General features: G+C 51.4%; 8 protein-coding genes across 8 annotated transcripts; 6 read left to right on the plus strand and 2 right to left on the minus strand.

The window, feature by feature from the left end:
• Positions 1-391: 391 nt before the first annotated feature.
• On the plus strand, positions 392-2,458 carry A1O9_01376 (uncharacterized protein; the record flags this gene model as incomplete). Its single annotated transcript, XM_013410534.1, has 1 exon — positions 392-2,458. One exon carries the CDS (start codon positions 392-394, stop codon positions 2,456-2,458), a length of 2,067 nt encoding a protein of 688 aa, XP_013265988.1.
• A 1,613-nt stretch (positions 2,459-4,071) lies between these two features.
• Positions 4,072-5,229, plus strand: A1O9_01377 (uncharacterized protein; the record flags this gene model as incomplete). Its single annotated transcript, XM_013410535.1, has 1 exon — positions 4,072-5,229. One exon carries the CDS (start codon positions 4,072-4,074, stop codon positions 5,227-5,229), a length of 1,158 nt encoding a protein of 385 aa, XP_013265989.1.
• A 1,382-nt stretch (positions 5,230-6,611) lies between these two features.
• A1O9_01378 (uncharacterized protein) lies at positions 6,612-7,178 on the minus strand (the record flags this gene model as incomplete). Its single annotated transcript, XM_013410536.1, has 1 exon — positions 6,612-7,178. The coding sequence occupies one exon, from the start codon at positions 7,176-7,178 to the stop codon at positions 6,612-6,614; it is 567 nt and encodes a 188-aa protein (XP_013265990.1).
• A 1,226-nt stretch (positions 7,179-8,404) lies between these two features.
• Positions 8,405-9,491, plus strand: A1O9_01379 (uncharacterized protein; the record flags this gene model as incomplete). Its single annotated transcript, XM_013410537.1, has 2 exons — positions 8,405-8,931; positions 8,984-9,491. 2 exons carry the CDS (start codon positions 8,405-8,407, stop codon positions 9,489-9,491), a joined length of 1,035 nt encoding a protein of 344 aa, XP_013265991.1.
• Positions 9,492-10,634: 1,143 nt separating this feature from the next.
• A1O9_01380 (succinate dehydrogenase (ubiquinone) flavoprotein subunit) lies at positions 10,635-13,536 on the plus strand (the record flags this gene model as incomplete). Its single annotated transcript, XM_013410538.1, has 2 exons — positions 10,635-13,232; positions 13,309-13,536. 2 exons carry the CDS (start codon positions 10,635-10,637, stop codon positions 13,534-13,536), a joined length of 2,826 nt encoding a protein of 941 aa, XP_013265992.1.
• A 6,132-nt stretch (positions 13,537-19,668) lies between these two features.
• On the plus strand, positions 19,669-20,654 carry A1O9_01381 (nuclear transcription factor Y, alpha; the record flags this gene model as incomplete). The annotated part of the gene is made up of 2 exons (XM_013410539.1): positions 19,669-19,984; positions 20,047-20,654. The coding sequence occupies 2 exons, from the start codon at positions 19,669-19,671 to the stop codon at positions 20,652-20,654; spliced, it is 924 nt and encodes a 307-aa protein (XP_013265993.1).
• Positions 20,655-22,629: 1,975 nt separating this feature from the next.
• On the plus strand, positions 22,630-23,502 carry A1O9_01382 (uncharacterized protein; the record flags this gene model as incomplete). The annotated part of the gene is made up of 1 exon (XM_013410540.1): positions 22,630-23,502. One exon carries the CDS (start codon positions 22,630-22,632, stop codon positions 23,500-23,502), a length of 873 nt encoding a protein of 290 aa, XP_013265994.1.
• Positions 23,503-23,704: 202 nt separating this feature from the next.
• A1O9_01383 (uncharacterized protein) lies at positions 23,705-25,300 on the minus strand (the record flags this gene model as incomplete). Its single annotated transcript, XM_013410541.1, has 1 exon — positions 23,705-25,300. One exon carries the CDS (start codon positions 25,298-25,300, stop codon positions 23,705-23,707), a length of 1,596 nt encoding a protein of 531 aa, XP_013265995.1.
• Between the last annotated feature and the right edge of the window lie 1,381 nt (positions 25,301-26,681).

The raw sequence follows: 26,681 nt of genomic DNA on the forward strand, positions 1-26,681 counted from the left end.
CTACGACTACATGCCCACTCTATCCTGACCCAGTCCACCCCCTCCGCTACTGCACTCCAGACTAGTTGGTGGTAGTGACCTATACCAAAACCACTACCATCACCAACTCTCACCACTACTTACCCTCCTCCCTCCTCCTCCTCCTTCTTGTGCTCCTCCTTGTGCTCCCCCTTGTTCTGCCTCGTAAATCCCACCGGCTTTTATTTCGTTGTCTATACAGTCACTCGCTTGTAACCCACCTACAATATAACACTAGTCGTCTGCGCCACTGCATTCCTGCGAACAACATAACGGGCACACAAGACTTCCTCCCTCTTCCTCCTCCAAACCTCCTCTTCATCTTACAGTCGCCTACCGCCTCCAAATCAAATGCACTTCCTATAATTCAACCATGGCCCAACTTGGAGGCCATCCTCTCCCACCGACTCCTCCCCCCGCCATCTATTCTCCTCCTCTGCGAACTGACAGTCCTCGCATTGTCGAGCCTCCTCCACAAGATCGAGGGAATGCCCACGTTTCGCCATACAGCCATGACCCGGCAGATGTCCACATCCTTCCCCCAGAAGCCGCTGTGTCCAGGCCTTCGGGTCCTGTTGCTCCCAATCGATCCCTGACTCCTCAGCCTGCCATAGGTCAGGACCCAAACAGGCTGTCACCATCTCCACAGCCGATGGTCAGGCGGCGTCCGGTCGAAGGTCAAGAGTCAGCTGGTCTGACTCCAGAACATAGAAGAGTTGCCTCTGAGAATATCGCACTCAGGGATGGTGACGTTGAAGGATTGACCCCCTTTCAAAAGCGTTCAATGAGACACGCATCCACCTCGGCCCTCGATAGTGATCTCCCTTCTGACAATTTCGAGCCCTTGCGGTACCATCACCATGCCCTCGAAGATGTCGACCTGAGCAAGAGGGCCTCCCGGCTGACCGTAGCCACTGATGGTTCTGGGCCCAGTGACAGTGCCCGAAACTCCACCTATGGCTACAACACACAACGTCCTGTCTCGTCCTTTTCGAATGCTTCCGATATAAGAGGACGCACCCATTCTCCTCAATTGTCGCCAGGACGCCCCGTCTCGAGGCATTCAAGATCTCCCGATACTAGACCTCTGTCATATGTCGATTTGTTAAATGTCCCCTACCCTCAAGCTGCACCTAGCGGTGCCGAGAATCTCATCAATTCTGGCCTGCGCACTGTTATCGGCACCAACGCTTCACTCCTCTCCACCAGGAAAACTCTCGAGATGTATCGCCAAAATGTCAAGAAAACAAATGATCCTGCCGTCCAGTACGAATTTGCAGTGTTCATGATCAGCGCCGCCCAGGAGGATGGGTTGGAGGTTGACCATGCTTCCGAGTCCGCTGTGTCCGACAAGTCTCATAACTCTGTGAGGGAAGATCTTCTAAAAGAGGCCAAGCATATCCTACAGAAATTGTCCGATCGCTCATATCCATTTGCCCAGTATTATCTTGCAGATGGCTTCGCTTCCGGCTTATTCAACAAGGGAAGAGAAGACTGGGAGCGTGCTTTTCCACTTTTCCTCGCTGCTTCCAAGCATGGTCATGCCGAGGCGGGGTACCGGACCGCCTTGTGTTATGAGTTTGGCTGGGGAACTCGCATTGATGCAGCTAAGGCTGTTCAGTTTTATCAGCAAGCAGCAAGCAAAAACCACCCTGGTGCAATGCTCCGACTTGGACGCGCTTGTCTCACGGGTGATATGGGACTAGTTAAACGCTACCGTGAAGGGGTACGGTGGCTCAAGCGAGCAGCGGAATCAGCCGACTATCAGTACAATCAAGGTCCCTATGATCTAGGATGTCTTCACGAGACCGGATATGGGCCAGACGTGTTCATGGATGAAGCGTATGCCGCGCAATTGTACACGAAAGCCGCGGACTTGGGGCATGTAGAAGCGAATTTTCGACTCGGAAAAGCCTACGAGTTTGGGGAGCTCGGCTGCCCTAAAGATGCAGCTCTGAGTATTCATTTTTACACAGGTGCCGCTGAAGGCGGCCACGCGGAATCGCAAATGGCTTTATGTGCCTGGTATATGGTAGGCGTTCCTAACGTTCTGGAGAAGGACGAAAGCGAAGCCTATGAGTGGGCCAAGAGGGCCGCCGCGCAGGGTCTTGCAAAGGCTCAATATACCCTCGGATATTTTACCGAGATGGGGATAGGCTGTCGTCGCGATCCTTTGGAAGCGAACGTTATGTACGTGAGCGCCGCGGATCAAGGAGAAGAAAGGGCCAAACACCGCATTGCGGCAATCAGAGCCGCATCGAATGGTGCTGATCCACTTACCGCGGCTGCTGGCAAGAAGGGAGCCTTGATCGCGAGCAAGAGTTCAGGAAATATTGGTCCTCAGGGTAAGAACCTTCCTGATTGCCATGCCTCATGTTTGAGACCACTGACCCTAATTATCACAGAGGGTGAAAAGAAGAAGAAATTCGGCATTTTCTAGCGCGCACGACTTGAAAAACCAAGATACCCTTAATCGACTATACACCAGCCTGTTATGAGGAGAGGGTGCAATCTATTGATTGCTGCACCATCCGAGGCGTTACAACCGTGTCGCCTGGTCAACTTTTGCATCTACACATCTACGTACAAAGGACATACCTGAGAGATGATGCCATCTTCGAATCTCCTGGATGTGATAGCTTGAGATTTTCATTGGGATTTGAGCGCAGCGCTCAATTCTTCGGATCTAAATGTTTGGTTCAGCAGGTGGCACGAGAAGACGAATTGTTTATGATATTTGCATGGGTCGCGAAAACTGCATACAAGGCATCAGCAAAAGAATAGCATAGTCAGGGGCATGGGTGATTAGGTGAATCTGCGGCCAGATGAGGCCAGATGGATTCACTTGCGGTGGCCAGCTTAATGTCATAGAGGGCAAAGTTAGCAGGAGCACAATATCTCTGCATATTGCATGGCGAGTCAGATCCTGAATTGATAATATGCTTGACTCTCAACCATGGATTGTGCTCCCACGGAGTACGAGAACCACGTTCTCCAGTACGAGATCAGTGTGAGCTCAATACGGAGTACTTACTAGCGGCCCAGTTAGGCAGTAGGTTAGCGACAGTCAGCCTCGCGAGGCTGGGTTCGTGGTTCGGGAATACATTTTTCCTCCCTGCAGACCAAGCCAACACATTCTTTGCACCGACGCGTACAAGTATGCGCTGTTACAGCATGCCACATCGGATCGCCTTGGTTCGATTCTTGACTCATGGGTCTTTGTCAGTGTCATGGGTTGGTTCACATCTCCCGTTTTGGTCAATTTGAGAGCAATCTCTCTTACGTGATTGGCGATCTCTGGCGGTGTGCAACCTGCATGAAGCCGCCGCTTGACGCACTCCAGCCGAGACGCTCTGGCGACCCCTTGGCCACAGTCACCAGACCCAATCGCGTCCTCCATCAGACTCTAACCTGCGTCTCTAGCTTCACCGCCTACATCAATTCAGTTTTCATCTTTCCCGATCAAACTGTAGTCCAGCATCACATGGCACCCGAATCTCCCAATTCATGAGAGATGTCGGCATTTTCTTGCCGATGCCCAGATTCAATTCTCGTCTACACTCCTCTGGCGCTGGGGGCGAATCCCTTTGGATTGTGTCTTTCATGCAGCCGCTCACATGGAGCTTCATGAGGAGTCCAGTTTTCAAGTTGCAGAAGCGTCCCAAAGGGGTTGGTTGGAATTAATCGAGAATTGGCCAAAAAGCGACCTCATCTATGACCCTTTTCCCGCCCTCAGCTCAGGTCTGGCCCTTCACTCCCATCCCTCAGTGCCTCAGCAAAGATCCTACCATGCGTTGGGCATCGATGAGTTGTCAGGCACCTTCTCGTTCATGACATAAAACCATCATGACTAGATCCGAGGGACTTGCTTTGGGCTTTGGGCTGATCTCGGAACCAACTCTTTATTGACACCAGTTTTACTCACACCAGCTTGGGCTTTTGCCGCGCATCACGATCTCCTGTGTCAAATTGCAAACCACTGGCTCCACAGTCCAGAACGAATCAGATTACAACAGTTCAGTCTTTACCATTTACCAGGTACCTTTGCACACCATGCGGGATCATGGTGATAATGAGAACATGAATACTTTGACGACAATACGTATCACCACTTACGCACAAGACCTACACAACAGTACAACCGGTCCAGTTGAAGATTCTGATGCTGAGTCTTTCCATTCTGCAATCACAAGTGCCACCAATGCTTGGATTTATCCGACGAGCAGCCATAAAACCCACACCTACATGATCAAATACGAGCCGAAAAAGAATGACAGCTCTAGACCCGGAACCGCCACCAAGGTGTCAGATGACCGACATTCAGAAAGTCAACTTTCACGTCCATCGTCAAGGCGTTCGTCAAAATCCTCCCCTTCCGTCCCTAGACGGAAAAGTAGTCTCGGGAAGAGGAGGACAACGGCTTCTCGAAAAGCAAATACCACCGCTCTGCACCGAAAAAGCTGCCAGATTTTCTCCTCTCTGGACGGTGTACTCGCGTTAAGCAGAGAGATCACTCCCTTACCCAGCGTATCTAGCTCAAGATCAGCGACAAGACATCCATCACTGATACCAGAGGAGGCCAGCACATCCGCCACGACCAATATGGCCCAGATGTGCGAGAAACTCGATGCAAAACTGGCTTACACCTATTCCTATTCTTATTCTCTCAACACCGATTCCACATCATCCATACCCCTACAACCACCAAAGCCAAACACCGGCGTTGAACCAGACACAATCTATGGTCAGATAGCAGCGTCAGAGACCGCCCGCCGCCTAAATAAGCCTCAGAGCGACATCCACAGCCTCACCCCAGAACGACCGCCCTTCGACACCGTCATCTCTTGGACATCCGACGAGACACGGCGCAAGGAGTACGCCAAAATCGACCGCGCAAACAGCGGATTAAGAGGCCTTCTTCGGAGACTCATGCCGAGACATCTGCTCTCGAAAAACTCGCGCCGTGATTTCTTCACGGGCAAATGCGATGGAGATAGTGTCAGACGATTTCGCATGGACGTTCCTGATGACGACGCTGCCGCAGACAATCATCCATCTGAGGACCCTGGAGGGCAGAAAGCGCCACCCGAGGAGGCTTCGATTCCTGCACTAGTGGAAGGGGGAGGCGAGGGTGAGTGCGAGGGGAAAGAAGCAGAGAAGAACCTGGCTCACAGCCAAGAACCGCTGCGTCGGAAATGGTCTTGCTTTTGACTGTTTTACCAGACATTCCAAACCCTCTCATTCAGCCGAACTACGTAATCTTATGCTTGAGGAATACTCAAGCAGCTTTTTAACCGTTCAGCCAATCCTCCAAGCGCACGGGTTTTGGGGTTTTACAACCAAAAAGAGATAAAAACCTTTTGACTTTTTTCCATTGCCCTGCGATACCCCGCCCAAGAATGCTCATCATGCATGCATCGCATGCGCCATGTTTTGCTCGTCGGATGAAACTTCTTGTTTTCTTTCATGTCAATGGCACGGAACGATTTGATGGGGATGGGATCGGAGGGTGGGTCAGATAGGAAGCTGATCTCTAACAGAGAGGGAGAGAGAAAGAGGGGGGAGGCCTTTCTATATGATCAAGTGCTGTAGAGGCGCGCTGCACCCCCATCAGTCCGTCAGCCAACAGCAGAAGTGCTCTTGGTAGGCTAGATAGAGCACTCCTAGTTTAGGTAGTTATGTAAACACCTATCAATAAAAGACAGTAATTATATGCACATGGGCACGGACGCTTGATCTTGGATTGCATCTACTGATTTATAGTTTGATAGCCATCGTACAACAGCTAGCTATTTGACGTGGAGGAAGCATGGGTATTGCCAGTGTCTTCACAGTACCAGCCATAGATATCTCTCTCTGCAACGGTGACAGCTCAGGATCATGCGGCGGCGGCTGTACCTGGGCATCCAGCACAGAGAGTGGCCCCGTCGTTGATCCCAGGGTTCTGAGGCCTTGTCTTCGCTGATTCGTGCTAGATGGGTCTTCCTACACCGACTTCTCCACTGGTCACGTCCGTGGGTGTAGGCTTGGTCTGTAGCTGAGATGAAGCACCGGTCAGTCAAAAGGGTATTGGCGCGGTAAGCTGCTGTCGCTTGTGTACATGTCCCAGCATCAGGCCTGAGGTGCGAAGCCGCCTGCCGGTCGATCGTGAATGTCGTCTCGACAGCTGCGACTGTAAACACAGTAATGGATTCCCGCTCTGATTGGTTCGAGTATGGCTCGATCTCTCAGGAGTGCCTTGCGGGGAAACGGAGTGCCCTATGTGGTTTTTGAAGCCTCCTTCAGAATGGCAGCATGTTGACCCTATTGACTGCAAGGGATTGTCCTCGTTATGGGAGCCATTTAGCTAGCGTACCGCCCGTGGGCATGTTCGAATTCGGGCATCTTTGGCGCATTTGCGGCGCGCTCTGCACAAGCCACGTCCGGAAAGCGGACCGGGTGGCGCAATTCTCCATGACAATAGCAATAAAACGCTTCTTGGACAGATCGGTGTGGTGATGGTGATGGTGTCAAAGTCATTGAACGCGGCCCTTCGCTCAGACGAATGCTGAGAATACTCGCAACGTCTTCACTCTTCACATCTCCGTTTTCGATCATAGCAGGTCAAAGTCATCCAACTTGTCACGATACTGTAAGACCTGCCTCTTGACTTTACTGCCATCCACCCATGTTACGAAATCTTCCATGCCGCGACTGATCAGAAACGCAGGATCAGTCACAACATTGGTGCCCACCCTCACGTGGCCTTGTTCGACGAACTTGTGCGCCGTGCTGACATGCTCGACCATCCTGATTCGCACCATCACAATGCCCAGCCTGCGACGACAGAATGCAGAGACGGTAACATCTTTCTCCACCGCTGACAGTCCAGCGCCCTGCTGCCGGTTTTGCTTCAAGATCCCGATCTGATGTAATTTCTCGAGCATGGTAGTCTCCATCTCGACACGGTATGGATCACTAGGGTCGAGGTTCGACAGTAGATGTGCGAGTTGTCGTAACCGGCCGCAGAGAGTGTTGTACTTGCTGTAGTCGAGAGGGTGGGTGAGGTGGTATCGCCGCCGTATGGCGGCTTCGCGGTGTGATGGACCGTCGGATTTGTAGTTCACCAGGTCAACTTTGCGGAGGAGCTTCTGCTCATGGTGCTTGAGTTTACGGACCATGGTTGCAAGCGAGGGAAGGTGCCAGCCGGCTTCGACTGAATGGGAAGGATATGAACTGTCGCTATTGTCGGTACCGTCCAATCGATCGTTCGAAATTCATTTTGGAGAAATTTCAGAGATGCCAAGGGATTAGATAAGATGCCGCAGCCTCGCGAGACTGTCAGCCCCGGGTGCCCCTTTTGCCTCGGAAGCAATTGAGTATTACTAATGCACAGTAGCGATTCTGAATGTCCTATTTGTTGTAGCAAGAGATATCACCCTGTATCTGGATAGATCAGTAATAGAGTGGGTCTCAAAGGAACTTTCATGCTATACTACACCATAACATACCTGTTGGCGGCTTCTCATAGTCTTGCTCTTCAATTGTCGGATCCGATACTCCCCTGTCGAACCCGTCCTGTCTGTTCGTTCGAATTTCCGCCTCTTAGGATTCGCTATGCCGCATGCGCACTCACGATCTCGTTCAATTGCGGAGCACGATCCAAGTCTTCATTCGTCTTCTCTGTTTAATCATGGGCACCGTGTGTCCTAGTCTATGTACTGCCATTCGGTCTGCTCGTGTCCATCGAACAGGATAGTACGAACTTGTACACGCGGTGAAGAATAACACAGTTCGTTCGGGATTTGTCATTGGCACCTAGGTATGTGTAAAGGCTGACTTCTTGCACTAGACAACAGACTGCGCAAATGTATTATTACTCTTCATATAGACTCATTCGCACGCATAAGGAGGCACAATTGTGTCTTGCTTAGGTAATATTTCACTAATTTCGTGTTCACCTCTCCGCCAATGAGTGCTTTTTCCGTGCAGGAAAACCCTGCTCGGAACACTCCTTTATACCTGGGTAGTCCATTACTTCTGGAGAAAGATCCGACCACGGTACCTTAGGTTCCGACTCGGGCTCATGATTCTTAGACTTATCTTTATGCAGACACAGCCGAGGATAGTTGGGTTATGCCATTATACCCCAACCCTCCACCTGGGACGGCGATTGGCATTTAGTCAGCAGAAACTCTTTAAGTTACCAGAAGTGGGACGATTTATTGATGACGTCCCATCATCAGACAAAGAATACCATTGAGGATATATGCCTTCAATTATATAGTAGAATCGAACACAGCTCTTTCCTGCCCTCGAAAGTATTTCCTCGCACTCAGACGACTGACAATCCTTCACCAGTGCCTCCCTCATCAATAGTAACAAGACATTTCACGACCAAAGAAAGATGGGCACTCAGAAAGCAATTGAACTCCAAGGAGAACCTGGAAACGTTAAGTTAGTGACTGACCGCCGCTTGCCTAGACACCGACCCGGCTATGTCATTGTTGATGTCAAGGCTGTCGCTCTCAACCCTACAGATTGGAAGCACGTTGACTATCACAATACCAAAGGTGCTTTGGCCGGCTGTGACTTCGCGGGTGTCGTTGCGGAAACGGGCGATGGGTATACCAAGGACTGGAAAGTGGGTGACAGAATCGCGGGAATTGTTCACGGTGGCAACCAACTCGAACTTGAAGATGGTGCTTTTGCCGAAAGGATCGCCGTTCGGGCGGATATTGGGTTTCGCATCCCCAACAGCCTATCCTTCGAAGAAGCTTCCACACTTGGCGTGGGCATCATCACCGTTGCCCAAGGATTGTTTCAGCAGATGGGGTTGAGTTGGCCAAACAAACCATCCAGCAGCGCAGATTTCATCCTCATCTATGGTGGAAGCTCGGCGACAGGCACACTAGGAATACAATTCGCGAAACTGTAAGTCTCTTCCCTGACGGGATGTACGTGGATCAAACTGACGGGAGTGAAGTGCTGGTTACAGGGTTATCAGCACTTCGTCAAAGCACAATTTCGAGCTCGTCACGTCGCTTGGAGCGGAGGCGGCCTTTGACTATAAGGACCCTGATGTCACCGACCAGATCAAGAAATATACCAACGGCAACCTGAAATATGTGTGGGATACAATCGCTTTACCACCTACTGCCAAGATATGTGCAGGGGTGATTTCTCCAGGAGGGACATACGGCTCGATTCTGAACGTGGAGTTCCCTCGGGATGATGTGAAGAAAACGTTTTCACTTGGCTACACGGCCATGGGAGAACCTGTGAAGAAATGGGCCTTCGAAGTCAAGGATACAACAGCAGATTTCGAATTCATGAAGAAATGGGTGAAGGAAATTGTTGACCCTCTTTTGGCGGAAGGCCGCATAAAAGTTCATCCGACGAGAGTCTCCCAGGGTCTAGACAAGGTCTTTGAGGGATTCGATCTGATGAGGCACGATAAAGTGAGTGGCCAAAAGTTGGTTTATACATTGTAAGAACGACGACGTCGGGTTTGATACTGCGTACTGTGGGCAAAATGCAAGTATCTCTCAATATACGCAGATAAGGCTGATGACGATCTACATCTGGGATCGGGTGAACTCCGTAACTGCCAAGTGAGCGACCACGCTGATGTTCCAAGATCCAAGTCTCTAGTGTAGTACTCCGTATTTTGATTTGATGACGGAGGATAAATTAGACGTGCGGAATTGATTAGGAATAACAATACGATGGATCAGTGAGAGAGTCAGCCTCGAGGTGGGCAATACCAAGGCCAAGAGGCTTCGAGTTGTCGTAAGCAGTTCACTCAGGGCCCGTGGGTGGCCCCAAGGGGCCCGTCGACGAGGCCGAGGACCCAACGAAGGGCAGGGGTGGCAGGCACCGCAGGCACCACAGGCACCCAACAGGTGCTGCCCAGTCAAATTACCTCATCGTCGGTCTGTACTCCGTAGTATGATGGTACATACGAGTACTCGTCGGCCCTGCCAAGTCGACGTGCCCGACTCCATTAATGGTTTAGTCCCAAAGAATTCCAAGTTTAAGGATGCCATAGTGATTGATGCCCATGACTCCATCCGCCGCCCATGACGCAGTCATGCTCGTCCTCATCCACGGGCACCAGTCACTCAACCATCATCATTCACCACCGCACCTCAGCCGCCCGCCTATCCATCTTTTTGTACATTAGTTAAGTAGCTCGTAGCAGAGATTGCACTGAACACGGATCTCGATACCATTTTCATTCTCGATACACACAAAGGGGACGGGGAATGGTATTAGCCACAACTTGATAACCTCAGCCACTCCACCTCCGAATCCTGTTCTCTCAGCTCGGGCCTGTGCACATTACACAGCTGTCTGCCTGTCCCCCATTCCAAGTTTCTCACAAGTCACGACCTAGTGCCAGTCGCTAGTACATACAACCACTGCTGACTGAACTGTGTCGCATACAATTGTCCCTCACCAAGTACAAGCCACGTAACTGGTGCTCTGGCCCCCAAGAAACCCCACCACAAGAAAGTCCATAACCTTTAACCGTGGTTGACATTGGAGAAATATATCTGAATCACGAAGACCGCCATCACTCGTCTTGCTTTGCGAACATAACCCTCTCTTGTCTCTCCTTGACCCATTCGGCTATGTCCACATCCGCACTCCCCTTCAGAGGAGACCTCAAAGGAACCCCAATGCCCAATGGCGATGTCAGTTTCGCCGACACCAACCCTCAACAATCCTTGTCCCAAGACTCTATACCCCCGCCAGGTCAGCTGCTGACGGGGAAGCAAGAACATTATCTCAAGCGAGAGCTCATCTCCAGACAAGTCAATGGCGAGATTCAAGAGTTGAACAGTCCCACGGCCCTCCAACGATTTGGAGCGCCATTCCGGTCAGAATATGGCGAGGTCTCTCCCATGGATTCGGAATTGCCAATCCTGCGCTATATCTTCGTCAACCATGTCCGTAACTTTCCCTTCCTCAACCAGGCACAAGAGAAGGAATTCTGGCAGGATAAACTACAAGTCTTTCTCGAATCATTCTCGAGCAAGTATATTTCGTCATCGGAAGATCGCTTAGAGGAGACGAAGCGAAGAAAGCTGGCCAAGAAATGCGAGAAACTCGTCGAGCTGATGATGGTATCTGGAATCCCCACTGCGTCTGGATACGAAGAGAGAATTCGTTTTGCCGAACTGGAAGTCGTTGATGCAGGCCCCAATGAACAAGGTCTTGTAGTCAACATCCCCGAAGGCAATTATATCAACGGCTGGGATGTCAACGTGGCCGGCGTAAGGACCACGTCAATAAAGAGGACCGTTCGCTATCACCAACATGCCGAGTTTCTCATCCGTGTAAAGCGACCAGACCAGCCGGAAATATACATCGGCAGGAGATATGGCGAGTTTACTAGACTCCACAAGAGGCTACGGACCGAGATGCCTGGAAAAGTACTCCCACCACTCCCTAGAAAGAACAAATCGGCGACGGCAGCACTCATTGGTGGCGGTGGTAGAGCAGACGATGACGCCTCATCTGTATCCTCGGTCTCGACGCAGGCAAGTCTGGACGATGCGAGCTCTTCAAGGAATATGCTACCGATGCATCGCCGCCTCAAATCGGGTAATGCCTTGAGCCCCAATGCTGGAACAAACTCACCCAAGGGAAGAGCATCGCCTCGCCTCAGCCTATCGAGGGATCGCAGTCCAAGCCCACTCCCTATCAAATTGCACCGAGAGGACCAGAGAGTTTCTCTACGAGCATTCTTGCGGACAATTCTGCAAAATCCGCAAATTGCTGAATCTAGGTCAGTGGCCGATTTCCTTACGTTACAACCTGTAAAGTTGAACGAAGAAGAGCTTGACGATATCGATCGACGCAAAGAGATGGACGCAAGGCGAGTGGAAGAGCAACGTCAATTTTATGACATTGCCCGACAACGCGCTGCCGAGCTTGATACTTACATGGAGAAATTCCGACGAGATATTGTTGAGAGTAACGGTCTGACCAAGCTCTTCGCCGAAATTCGAAACAAGGAAAAACTTGAAGATCTGAGTCCTGAGTATCAGAAATTTGCCGAATGGTTACGGATAGAAGTCGCCGCTACAATATATCATCTCTTCCTTGCCGAAGACAACTCGCCCGAGTTATTCGCACAGGCAAAGCGAATACATTCTTTGGTGCCATATACCGTGCTGAAGAATGTCATCCGCATCGCCAACCCTGCAGCAGTGATGAGTGGTGTCCTGGACTTATTCCTAGCGCAGCCCTTTGGCACTAGGTCACTGCTTCAGCGGATTTTCGCTCAAACCCTTGGAGACGGTATACGACAATTTCAAAAGTCAATTGATGATCTAATCACGAAGATCGGAGACCCTGTCTTGACCAACAAACTAAAATCTTTTGTGGATAGCGACGAGGACACGAAGTTCATTCTACGCAATGAAGCTGAAGACGAGCAGGTCGACGTTGTCGTCGCGATTCTGAGGTCGGAAGCCTTCCAGCCTGACCTGACGCCTCCACAAATCCAACGAGTATTCAACGCCTACGTGGCATGGAACAGCGCTGTTGAGAATGACGATGAGGAGCTCAAACAAGGTGCAGAGATGTTTTCTCATCTCAAGCAATTGCTCAAATTATTGACTCGCCAACGAGACAAGGCAATGATGGCTACGATGATTGAGGAACCAACAACACTACAACTCTTCCGAGACCTGTTCACCATCTTCTATGAGCCGCTAATTCGAGTGTACAAATCCGCCAACGTCTACAGCAGTATTACCGATTTCGCACAGTTCGCAGACGACGCCATCAAGACGGTGGAGATTGCTCAAAGGCAAGATGTCTCAGCCGATCCCAACCAGACTGTTCAAAGCTTCATTGACCTGTGCGCCCGACACGAGCATAATTTATACAAATTCATTCATGAAGTTCATATTCATGACAATGGTCTTTTCACTGCCTTGATGGGCTGGATTGAGAATATTCTTGAGTTCTTGCGTAAGGGCCCCAAGGGCGGCAAGCTCGATATGAATGCTATCTTTCAGGGTGCTCTAGACGTCGGCACGATCGACAGGGAGAATGCCACCAATGAGATCAATGCCTTGATCCAGTGGCAGGAGGACAGGAAGAAATGGCACAGTGACAAAACGCGGCAGAAGATGGCAGCGGAAGGAACGGGGGGTACCTTAGAAGGCCTCTCCGGCATGGCATCGTTCAAGAGTAGCGACTTTGGACTGCATGAAGTAAGCTTTATAGTCTTGAGACTCCTTCCACCTTATTCTCGATATACATGAGTCCTATACTGACAATCTCCCACAGACTGACTTGATGGACCTGACGATATCCGACGAAGAGGACGACGCAGACAGCGATGAAGAAGAGGCAGCGGACGATCTCGACCCCATCAGTGCGGAGCGACGCAGGCGGAGAAAGGCCCAGGATCGACTGCGCCGTAGCGCAGGGGAGCCCGTGAAGCCTGAGGTTGAAGAATTGCTGAAATTGAGGGAAGCGTTCCTGTCTATGCTAAGGGCGGTTCTCAGCGAATAAACAAGTAGACTCGCTCTGGCGAAACCACATTAGTCAAAACGGGAGTCCGTGATATGGGGTCATATTTCAGCGAGGTTGGGCTGAATGAACTCGGTCCCACGCCATCCCAGACCCGTAATCATTGGGTTATGAAGGGGGTGGTCGGCTCCCCTTGGTACGCGTGTGTTCTGCTCCGCCCTGCCCTGCCCTGGGCTTTTGCTTCATTCATATCAAGGGAGCCACAACGAGCAAAAAGGATCACTGTGATGGGAGATTAGCGGAGCAGGCAACTTCTGAATACGGGTTGCTCTGATTGCCAAATGCAGACCACTTTGCATCGGCCGGCTTGGGCGCTACCGGTGTTGGGGTTGATTACCCAAGGTACACTACCTAGGTATGTAGTATTCAGGGGTTGGGCAGGCTGGTTGGTTGATGGATTGATTGATAGTCTCCATGCAGGGCAGCCAGCCCGGCCAGCTCAGCCCAGACCTTGATGTTGGGTCTCCATTCGCTAACAAGATATCGAGCATAGACAAAACGAAACAACGCAAACAAGCAAGCAAGCATGAGTGATGAGTATACCCGGTATGCCAAAGCCCACGCAACGACAATAGAGATTCTCTGTGACAGAAGTAAATTAATTCAAAGACAAAGTGTTGGTTCAATCATATTGCTCATGTGAGCTCACAAGTGAAACCTATTCGTATGTCCCGTCCGTCGGTGTACAACGGTAGTGGAATGTGTATTGTGTATAGCAGCAAACTCTTTTCTCACTCCTCATAAACTGATGCACATCACGCCGTCGGACACGGATCATACTTGCTGCCGGTGCCCGGACAATCAATCCAACACCCCTACCTGCGTACTCATAGTGCTGTCCTCAACTTCTATCAGCGTTGGGGGCCCCAACATAGATTCGTCCCGGAGAGGAAACGGTCTTTGATGCCAACCTAAACCTCATGCTGGAGAGAGTAAAACTGGGGGATGGGTGAGATCAGGGTCGGCGCGAGGCGTGGCGGAGGCGAGGCTAACAACCCCGTCAGGGAGACTCGAATCAGCACGAACGCAATCATGCAAGCTGGCAGGCTAGTAAGAAGTCTGCCGCCTCACCGGTCGGGCAGGCAGAGGGCAGAGTCGTGGAGGTGACTGGCGCCTCGATACGTAAGGGATATCCAGCCGGCTGTAGCCTAGATCTTCTGATGCAGGGTTTCGTGGAGTGATTAAAACATAGCTTGGGTGCGTCTTGTCTGGAGGGAGGAAGCAAACAAGTAGTGGGGATGGGGAGATAGGAAGGGGACATGGAAGGCACATCTATCTATCAACGCCCCATGGGAGGGCACGCCACCTCTTCCCAACACTGCGGATTGGGATCTGGCTCTGCTCCATACTCGACTTAGCTTTCTGTGCAAGATCCCTAATCCCATGACCTCTGGCTGCCTGGATTGATTGACAAAGACATGTGAAGGGGAACTTGGGCCAGTGGAGACACACGGGGTGTAATTCCAGGGGGAAATCAAGCGCCGATAGCAAATCAGAAACCGGTGTAGGAAAAGAAATCACATCATTTCAGGTCATTGGGTGACGAGAGGGAATATTCTGTTGGGTTGGAGCACTGGAACAGTGGGTTAGTGCGTGATGCAGTGCGCGATTGGCTGCTCGTCGTGGGATTTTTCTTAGTCGATCCGCTGTTTGGCTCCTCTGCGGACGGAATGAGAAGGTCATGAGGTTGAGGTCAAGATATGGTGAGTGAGGCCTGGATTTGAAGCGGGTGGGAGGTACACACGCCTAGGAGTGGCAGTGAGGTGGGTTTCCTGAGGGACCGACGGGAATAGCGAGTTTTGGGACAGCGGTTGACTGAGATGCAACTAGGTGGAGATACTTGATATGGAAAGGTGAGTGTCGCGTCCGCGTCCACGTCCACGGAGTGTTTGTGATTTGTACCTTTAGTAATCTCACCATACTATCTCTCTACTGTCTGGCTGAGCTCGAGCGAACAAGTAGTTCAAAACGGGGGTCACTGGTCGGCGTGGTGACTGATGCACATACATAAAGACCTCCCTAGCCAGGAGAGAAACCAGGGATCTTCAGATTCTGTAAATGATAGCAATAGGACTGACCACTTCCAGGCATTGTGTGTCCTTTTGTCAGGACCATGTTGGGGTTGATGCTAGGCCGGAGAGCATGACCATCTCTGGTCGCATAGTAACCTAGTGTGGAAGGTGAGACGGAGATAGTACCAGCTAGGATGAGAGCGTCATCTCGTAGGTCTATCTCGCTTCCCGTGGTTTCCAGGGATCGACTGTCAGGATTGCAACCGTCCTTGTTCATTAAGTGTGGTTTGGCATTGCCGGAAACGTCGTGCATCCGGGTACGTCCGTGAATATGCATGCAACGTTATGCTGCTTACACACAACGAGGGGTTGTGCTCCCGAAGAATTTGTTGTAGAGCTTAGGCAGCATGGGCCTGGGAGATCCGAATGAGATTGAAGGTGTGTTGTTCGGCAGGTGAAATTGTGTTGACCGAATATCTTTTCGAATGACGCGGATGACAGGTGGTCAGAAGACGTCTTTTGATACAACTGACAGATACTTTTCCCTTTGGGGGGGGCACGGTGCGGTGGCGCACGGCTCGTGCTTCTTGGGAAGCAGAGCCACTTCCGACCTCGTGACCCGGAGGCGAATCACATGATCTGACAAATAACATCCAGTTCACGAAACCATTTGTGGACCATGGCACATATCTGGTGACAGACAGAAGACCGAGTACTCTGTTCGGATACGAGATGCTCCTTTCAAGCGACCACGACATTAGAAAAGCGTTGTCCTGTTTGTGGGCTAGTACATCAGAGTCCATAGAAGGGTACGAGTACGGAATACTCAGTTTCGTGTTCTCGGACCAGAGAATGAGCTTTTCAAAGTCCAAACTAAAATGGGCGATGGACTGAACAGGACTAGCAGGACGATGAAGACCCCGCCGAACAAGCGGTAAAGACCAAGAAATAGAAATGGCTAGGGTGGTGGTCACGAGCAAGCAGGAGCTATAAGTGGCTAGATCGGATTGAGTCATGGGAAGCGAGTGCTTTGCAGGTGCGAGCGGGCCGTCCACGCAGTCGCACTCGGTAGCAGACTAGCAGTACGATTACTACGAGCAGTACGGCGTAGGCTAGTACGAGTAGTAGGCAAGCACCTCGGACATAGTCGTGCCGTAGCCTGTGCGTCACTACCAGACTGCCAGACTGCCACCTGTAGCCTGTAGCCTGTAGCAGGTGCGCCAAGGCCCATCCGACACGTACCCAAGGGCCCAAGGGCCCAAGAACCCAAGAGCCACTCCACCGCCTTAGTGCCTGAGCGACTAGCCAAGACTCCACTCTGGCCCGGCGCAAATTCTGTTCTGCTTGTAACTTGTACGGAGTACTCGTAACTTGTGATCTTGATGGCTGAAGCCTCCGGAGCACAGCTTGAAGCCTGAGGCAAAAATGCCTGCCTAGCACGGTGACCTGACAGCCTCAGCATGAGGCGTGGGCGGTCTCGACAGAGATTGCCACGGATGTCCCGTGATCTCTCTGAGTCTTTCCTCCCGCTCGTCCTTGTCCGTCCAGGACTCGTAGTCCTCCCGTACTCCGTCGTAGGACTGCCACAGCTCGGGTCTCTCGTATACCGCGCGTTGTGTGCTGTCCACTGCTACTCGTAGCTACTACTGACTCAGGCCCATGCCCCTCCGATCCCATCTCCCCAGGCCCCTCCCATGTCTGCCCAGTGCCCTGTCCACCGCTCCCTCAGACTCGCCGCCCATGCCCATGCTGGGTGTCATGCCCAGCCTTCTGGTTTCTTCACCTCTTCCTTTTTTCCCCAGTACTTCATCATTGCCCAATCGCCCAACGGTTTCAACTTCCTCTTTCCCAGCCTCTGACCCAATCACCCTCTCGCCCTATCGCGATCCAAACTTCCATTCCATCAACCATTCACCTTCCATCTTGCTCCTATCCACTCGCCTTGCGAGACACTCCAACGCAAGTCATCCAAATAGACTTACCGACATTCACGTGGGTCAGGAAACAAATCAATTTGCGACAAACTCGTCAACCCCAGGCGTGCCCGACAAGTCACTTTTTCACCATTGGGCCACTCACCACCAAACATCAGACCTGATCACACTTGAGTGGCCGCCTTCTTGTAAAGATCCACGTTCCTGGTAAAGCATCACCACCTATCAAATCCAAACAACTGAGCCTCGTCGCGTTGCCCAAAGTAAAATTGTCGACGCACGGGAAACGACAGCAGCTCACGGCAGCTCGACTGCTGAGTTTTTCACCTCGTCGCGTCACTACGACAGACTCGGTATTCTGATCGCTCTGACCTCGGGAGTTTCGTCATCTCAGCAGCTGCACTACCGCCTAAGCTAGAATCACATCTACCGCGGCCCCCAAGCCCCCAAGCCATACTCCAGCTCAGCTTTCACCCGGCGCAAGCCATTATTATCATTCTCATCCCAAGTGCCTGCCAGAAAAGCCGACCGACCGATCGTGGCTTCCTAGTCTCAATTCCACCAGCCCTGCCCTCCGCCTGCCCTGCCTGCCCTGCCCGCTCTCACAAATCAACCTTCCCTCCGCGGCAAGCTTGGAACTTGATCTTCTAATCCCTGCTCCTCACCGGGTCACCGCTGGCAATCACACACTCCACCGCTACGCCAATTCCCGGACTGTCCACCTACCCTGACACCACCCTCCGCCTCCCACCGTACTTGACTGACCACGGAACACTGGCATTTGCTGCCAACTGCTCACACCTCGCCCATACCACCAACCACCGCACACAATTGCAATTCGCGTCACTGTCGCATCCACACTCTCACTTTGCGACGACTCATCTTTACGCAGGTAGCAACTTCACAACATCGTCGACGCGATCCAGTAGTAAAAGTTGCCTGTCAGAGTGCCAAGGGTCATCCACAGACTCTAGATTCAAACTTCTGTAGAGTGCCAGCTGCTCCGTCATTCTTGCGCCAGCTTGCTTCACACCTTGGGCACCAAACAAATCGTCCTAGGAACAACGGACATCATCGAAGAAACTTCAGGGCAAATCTGCCTTACAAGAATAGATCAGCTCGCTTTGGTCTTTGTTGTGGGACGGAACTAAAGGTGAGTTGCATGACCTGCCAACACATCAAATGCACACGCCGCCAATGACGCTACCTCATTCTTTCCACCGACCCTCCTCCTCCAATAACTGCCTTGATTGTCCAACAGAGCCAATGCTAATCCTCCCCATCTCTCTTTTGTAGTCTAGCAATCGAATCATTGCTGCTTTCTTACACGCCCTCGAATCATTCCTCTTCTTCGTCGCAATCCACTGAATTTAATCCAACGGTGCGCGCACACAATTGGGTTCCTGGAAACCACTATCAACAAACAACTAGGACCTCTGTCTCAAGACCGGCGACTCCTCGCACCGCCTGCAAAAGAGCTGGCTTTGGAGGTCCGTCTGGTGACGTTACAAGGTCAGGCATACCTCATAATCCGCGCCACAGTCCCGACCGCGCACTGCCCACCGGGGACAGAAAGTGACAACTCATCAAAAGCGCTACGCAACCCCGAACCCCAGCTTCCTGCAAAGGAGCCCAATCCAAGGCGACTTCAGCCGGCTCCTAACGGCTTTGCGCTTCCAACCTGGCTTGACACCCGCCTCATTTGTTGACTTGTCTTTGTCAATATAGTGGACCATCTTAGGTCAATTAATTCAGCAATCCTAAGAGCAAATCCGTTGGTATCTGGCATTCTGCCCTTGTTGGCAGATCACCATCAGTATTGGTGCGTTGTGAGTGATCCAGTGACCGCCGACTCCTGCACTAGTAGCTAACGCAAGGGACCAGCCTCCAACCTTCTCTATTGTGCCCTCCTATCAGAGCCTCCAGGCGCCTTCTTCCAACATTTCAAGGCACGAGTAGCCCCCGAAGCGCGTCTCAGCCATCACGCCGACCTGACATCAGCTCATTATCTGCCAGCTTAGCCTCCGGGATTCCTGCTTCTCTCATACGCGCAACAGCTTAAGGCGACCAGAAAGCGAACCCTACGGGCCGTTGCACCTTCTTCTCTTCTAGCCCTGCATCAATCCCAGATCCAGTACAACTCAGAATCATCGTAGTTTGTACTCATGATGGAGTATCCTCCGCAGTATCAGCAACAGTCTCACCATCCGCATCTGCAGAGCGGGTATCAGACGTCCCCTCAGAACGCGGGTCCCGGTGCTCTACAATCGCCTTCCGGTCCTCAGTCGCATTTGCAACAACATAATCCGAACCAAGCTTCTCCTATCCTGCCGTCGCAAACTCAAAACCATTACACACCTCAGTCCGCAGGTGGTGTCCATCAATCGATGGGTTACCCTCAATATGGTGTGGGTGGTGGAATGGCACAAGGTTATGGTATCTCACCCACTCAGGCTGCGGCCATGGCCACTGCGGCTGCTTCAGGTATGTGCCGCGGCTCACATTCACGATCGTGTGTGAAAGCAATCAACTAACAGGACGTGTAGGACAAATGCCATCCATGTCTACTGGTGTTAATATCCCCCAGGCGAATCAAATGAATCAGCAGCGACGGATGAGCCAGCACATCACCAGTCCTCATGGGCAAGTGTCACAGCCAGTCATGAATCACAATATCCCCAGACAAACAGTTCCTCCTACCATGCCTCCGCCACAACAGCCTGTACAAGCTCCACAGGAGGAGATTGTTGCAGGCGGGGCTGAGGAATCACCTCTTTATGTAAATGCGAAACAATTCCATCGCATTCTCAAACGACGCGTCGCTCGACAGAAGCTTGAAGAGCAATTGAGACTGACTTCCAAGGGACGCAAACCTTACTTGCACGAGTCACGACATAACCATGCAATGCGTCGACCTCGTGGACCTGGAGGTAGATTCTTGACGGCTGACGAGGTCGCTGCCTTGGAGAAGGGCGAACACCCTCTTGGTGGCGAAAACGGCACCCCTGCTACCAAAGACGCCAAGGGTGCTACATCAGGCACCAAGAGAAAGGCTGGAAATCTTGACAATGAGACTCCCAGCAAGAAATCCAAAGTAGCCAGCGAGAGCGCTGACGAGGACGAGGATGAGGATGGTGAAGAAGATCTCGGCTGAACGTCAAAGCCGGATCACACTATTCCCCCAATATCTTCATCTAATCTTTCCTTTGTCTAGCATATCTGGGTCTGCCACTTTAGCAAGCGTTGACTTTGATTTGACAAGGGGGATCATAGTCTACTTGACTGGGAGGGTCTTTCATTTCGAAGCTTGCTGGTCTCGCTAGGAGTAATCCTTACTTTCCTTTGTTCGTCAACAAACTTTCCACAAACAGAGAGATATGGGCTCACGCCAGGACACGTCAAATACTGTCGACATCGACACTTTTACTTTCCTTCACTTCCACCTCTCTGCCGGCGGTTGTCTCGAGACGACTTTCCCGAACGCCGGATCTTGATTTCTTCTCAACTCCTTCGAACCACCACCTGTCATTCCAGATTGCGCGCACTGCCTCTCTTAGAAGGGAAATCACGTCACCGTGAAGGAAACCAGATTCAGAATGATACATCTTATTGTCCAAGAGGAGGGATTCTGAAACTTTGCAAAACTGAAAACCGGAAACGGAGGGTCCAAACCACACCATTGAATTTTCAATTCTTGCATTGATGAGTTCATGGACTGGACTCTTTTCGATGATTATCATCCACGATCGTTGAACGCTGACTAACGAATCTCCTTGTGCTTGCTTTTTTATTCTCCTTCACTGTTTCTAAATTAGTTTGAACAAATTGCATCTCTGTCGCGCTGAGGAGGATTAGTGGTATGTGTTCTAGTGAACACTTTCGGGACAAATGGACAAATGCGGGATACCCAGGTCGGATTCGGTTGCCTCTCAACGTTGGAAATGATTTTTCTCACTGCCAGGAGCAGAAGGGAGTGATGAATATTCACCGGTCGTCATTCTCGCTTTGGCAATTCTCTCTCTTTCGGCTACGAGTTATGATGGGTGGTCAGTGGTGTTTAGTAACAGTTTCACGAGGAATCGGGTTGTTGGCTGGACTGCGGCATGGCTTTGGCTTGGGGCTGTTTAGTGGCATCCCCTGATGCGAGGCAGGTGTCGGAGTGTCCATCAGGAGGGACAGGGGGGAACAAGAACACCACATCCCCTGAATAACACTCAAGGGATTCGCCGGAACTGATTGAACTCAGCTCTGACAAATCCATCCTGCAACAGGTTGCACTTGATTGGCCTCGTTCTGGTATGAGGAACTTATCTCAACAGGTGACAAAGGCCCACTACTAGTGGTCGCTGCTGGTCATATTGATGATGATCATCGGGTCAGAAGATTAGAGAAGACAATGATTCTTTCTTGTACAGATGGTGATAGGGTTGCCTTGCAGAGTTTGTAGTGGTTATAGCTGGCCTAGCTGGGTGCCTCTGGCTACTACTTGCGTCGTTTACTATAGCATGCTTGCATGAATGATACTGTTTTGTAATGGTATTTCTACTCCTCTGTCGTTGGTAGAGTATTTCCTATTGGTATTGGCTGCCTTTTCAGCCTTGTGGGTACGTACGTTGTACCTTGGCAACCCTGTGAAATACATTTTGTCAAACGGCCGGACAGTTCTTCCGGAATCCGTAGAACGTAGGTATGTATCTAGGTATGTATGATAGTACTGACCGGAGTCCTCGGAACCTTGTGCAACCTAAACCGGTCGAAGGAGGGCTCATCCGCTAATGACGTATCGATTGTTATCTATCTACATACTCGTAGGTCCTATCGAGTGCTAACCCCGTAGTTGAGACCGAGGGGATCCCTAGAGGATAAGCTTAATCCGTCCCAAGAAGCTTAGCCATTTCTCATTCAACAACTTCAGCTGAAACACCATCCTCAATCCCTTGTACTTGTGTGCATGGAACGTGGAGCCTGTAGGGCCAGACTCGTGACTCTGTTTCCCGTAATATAGCAAGACAGAAGTCCAAAGCTTGGTAGCTAGCCAAATAATCAACCAACTGAAGTAAGCGTTCTAATTCTCACTCCTTCAATCGTCACTTTTGATCAGTATTAAGCGGACTCAACAATTAGAAGCTATGGTGGGAGCAGGACCTCCACCCATTCTTGCCAAAGTGCAGTCAATATACGACTCACGCAGCACACAGTACGACTCCAACTCGGTGCACGCGCGACAGGCGCACGACTACGTGACTGCATGGGCAGACCTTAAACCAGGAGACGCAGTGCTCGACCTCGCGTGCGGCACGGGGCTCGTGGCGCTGGGTGCGAAGCGCCTCGTCGGCGCCGCGGGCCGCGTCGTGGGCGTCGATATCAGTGAGGGAATGCTGAGTGTCGCGCGGCGGAAGGCCGAGGTTGAAGGGCTGCAGGTGCATTTCGTGAAGGGTGATGTCTCAGATCTCAGCATGAAAGACTTGAGTGCCTCGTGGGACACACGGCCGGGGGATGGGCTGTTCGATGTGATCACCTGCGCAGCAGCCCTCCTCCTCCTGCCGGACCCGGTCGCAGCGCTGCGGGACTGGAAGACCCTTCTCCGCCCGTCGACCGGCCGCATCGTCACCGACGTGCAGACCGCGGGCGCCAACCTCGTGATGAACATCTTCGCCACCATCGCGCCGCAGCTCCCGGGTGAGTCGGTCCCGTGGGACACGCAGCGCTGGACATCCCTGCGCGACCTTGAGCAGGTTGCCCTCGATGCTGGATTGAAGGTCCACAGTTCTTTTGAGACCGTGCCGTACGCTGTCACACGCTACGATAAAGCCACTACTCGTGGGGAAGACCTGTTCAGGAAGGCTGTGGGAAAAGGCCACATGTTCGAGAATTTTGGGACGCCGGCTGTCCGTGACGAGGCTGAAAGCCTGTTCGTGGAGAAGTACATGGAGCTGTTGGGTCCGACGGGTACGTTTATTGAGGAGTGCAAGTATTGGGTCGTCGTTGCCTCGAATGCGTGATTCTGATTCCAGGTCATGCACTAATGAATCAATGACTTTGGCTTGGAAATCAAAAGGTCGCAGGTAATTCTTACATCAATGTAGTCGATACATGGTACGTTCACCCAAGAAACGTCTGACCGGGTGAAGATCAGCAATAATCTACCGTTGGCCCAACAAGACCTGTCCTCCCACCACTCGTTATTATGGATGCCACAGCTCCTCACATGTTCGTTTGAACCGGAGCTCCTTCGAAATCCATGCTGAAGTCGAATTCAGGGAGAAACACGCCGCCGGAGTCAGCGAGCCAGGCATCCCATTGTGACCAGCTGATTCCCTGTTGAGCCGCGTTCGACTCTTCAAAGCCGGTGTCCTGAGTCAACATATAGTCGACATCCACGATCATCCCGTCGTTGAACTGTCCTGGCACTCTATCGTCTTCTCCATTACCGTACCAGAAAGCGTCACTACTGTTCAGGAGATCTTTTGGCCGGTCAAAATGGTTGTCGGGCTGCGATGGGAAATACTGTGGAACGGTAGGTAGTGTTCTAATAAATGAACCATCTGGATCTGTACTTGGCATCGATTCGTTCGCTTTTGGCGGCTCTTGAATTGAAGATAGGTGGACTCCATCCCTAGCACGAGATCTCTCTTGTCTCTTGATCATGGCAGCCTCCCGTTGCTGGCGAAGCTTGACGATGAATCGAGGCAGAGATGGTAGGGTTTTGCCCTCATTGATCATCTTGGCCTCCCGGACACTAAATGCCTTCAAGCAGAGGTTACCCACTGCCACGTGGATCGGCCTTTTGATATTCGAAAGCCAGGCAGGATTGTTCTCATAGGTGGCTTCAACCAGTTGCCACGCTTGGTCAGCAGTCTTCGTCATGGGCGTGGCTCGAAGCGTGTCAAGCACGTGAATGAAAGCATGCCATTGAGTATAGTAGGAAGCATACCACGAGAAGCGCTGGAGTCGACGATCTGACTGCATCATCTCATGGATATCAAGAAGCTTAATACTAAGATCCCAGACGTACTCTTGTTCGGATGCCGGTATTTTGTCAATACTGGCCCATCTCCGCGGATGGTGGGAGACAAAGTGGCCAACACATATCACCACTCGAGCAAAAAGGGAAGTTAGTAACTGCAGCGGTTGAGATGGGTCACAGTGGCGAATATATTTTAGTTCCAAGGTTCCCCTGAGCCCTTCAATAAAAGCATCCTTTTCCTGCGTATCCCCCCCAGGAGCATAATCGTTCCATAAGCCGCCACTGCCGCCAATTTTGACAAACTTATCAGCGTGACTGACGGCGAAAGCACCAATTTCTGAGCGTAGAGCGCAAAATGACATATCAGTTGGCCCAGTGGAATCGACCGGAGAAGAAGTCATATCGGGGTAAAGCTCATTGTCGTTAACATTCACGACAATTTTTGGTGGGTGATGGCCGGGATCAACGCCCTGGAATTTTGCAACGCCGCTGAGTTCCGCCGTTCGGTGATCATGCATCTTCAGCTGCCACCAGATCCGTCGTCGCATCTCAGTTTCAAAGGGTGGCAATCCTAGATATGTCCCGTCACGCTGGAGGCCCATGCCTTCAGCAATTCTAACGGCAACGCCAGTCAATACCCATATAAGGCGTGGCTCGTATATTTCTCGTACAGCAATCAGATATAACACCAAAGCCTGCAAGACCACAATATTGCTGGTCCTCATGAATCGGACTCGTGACAGTGCTTCCCTAGTAGCAGAGCCATACTGTGCCAAGAGAGACCTACGAGACTCCCCAAAGAATCTTTTGCACTCCAAATCCTTCAGCGACATGACAGCAGAAGTACAGATGCCAAGCAGGAGTGCCTGAAAGGCTTTTGGGACACTGTCAACGTCTCTAGAGGCTTTCTCGACTCCTGGTCGTATTGTGGGAACATGCACAACTTTCGTCAAGGGGTCGACATTATCGATGAAAATCTGCCATAGCTGGAGTAGTTGGTTAGGACGAGGATGTGAGAACGGAGTGGACACGTTCGTTCTTGTGGTACCTAACACAAATGAACAATCATATCCAGAGTCCTCTCCTTCGTTGTCCTCGGAGGATGTCTCCTCTCCAAGACCTTGGTCAGACTCATGGAACTAGTAGAAAGTGCGTCAGCATATCAAACCGGCGTGTTAGTGAACTGGGAAATCCCACCTCTTCCACCACTCTCGACCACAGGCTACTATTCATCGGTCAGCATAGAATAAGTCAGTACCTCAATCCAGCTTACTTATTAACAAAAGTGGAGTGCTCGGCATCTGTCCCTCGCACTAGTTGTGTCGTAGTAAGAGATCTCAGTGTCTCAGAGTTGAGTGACGCAGGTGTAAGCAGCGTCAACGAAGCGTCCGCAGGGACAGTTTCAGGCGAATTGGCCTTGTGATAATCGGGGCCTAGAATATCGCGTAGTGCACTGGAGTGGCTGATACCCTGTCTCCTGAGAGCGGCCTCGAGGCGATTGAGACGACCGTTCGGGCTCTCGTTCCTGGACCTTCTGATCTTCCTCGAAGCTCGAGCTTCGGGGAAAACGCAATGCACCTTGCGCTTAGTGCAGCCACTGCATGGAAGTTGCCGATCACATTTCACCTTTCGCTCCGAGCACCCGACACAAGACCTACGAAAGACGATGTCAGAGGATGCGGATGCGGATGCGGATGCGGATTCCATGACTAGGATATCGTCGAGTGTGAATGACAAGCTAGTTCATCTAGAATTTTGATAATGTGCCTGCGACAGATATTGAACGAAGCTGGCTGCAAGTTTGCGAGACACGGCCGTTCTCTGCAGCATCACACATGGCCGGCCTGGAATAAGATGGATGACACGCACATTTGGCTTTTTCTGGAGAATCGCCTGATACTCACGCATTACTAGGCTCTGACTGCTCGAAAGAGAAGATACGTCGGAAATTTGGAACACAATGTTCGGGGCAATGTATAAGGTTGGTTTCGCAACCCAGCCTCGATTTCCCAAAGTAGTAACCCCCGCTTCCGAGACTGGTCTGTTGGAACCTTCGTGTGGCCGAGGAGCCGGCCGCTAAGCTGTTCGAGCAAGATATATGACGCCAGCACCACCGGGATATAATCTGCGAATACACTCTAAAAGCGGCTTCGACTTCTCTTGACTCACTGGCGAGTAGGCCATGTATCTGTTCGGCTTGTTCTTGATCGGCCA

This window comes from Exophiala aquamarina, assembly GCF_000709125.1.
Source record: "Exophiala aquamarina CBS 119918 chromosome Unknown aczIA-supercont1.1, whole genome shotgun sequence".
Taxonomy (NCBI): Eukaryota; Fungi; Ascomycota; class Eurotiomycetes; order Chaetothyriales; family Herpotrichiellaceae; genus Exophiala; species Exophiala aquamarina.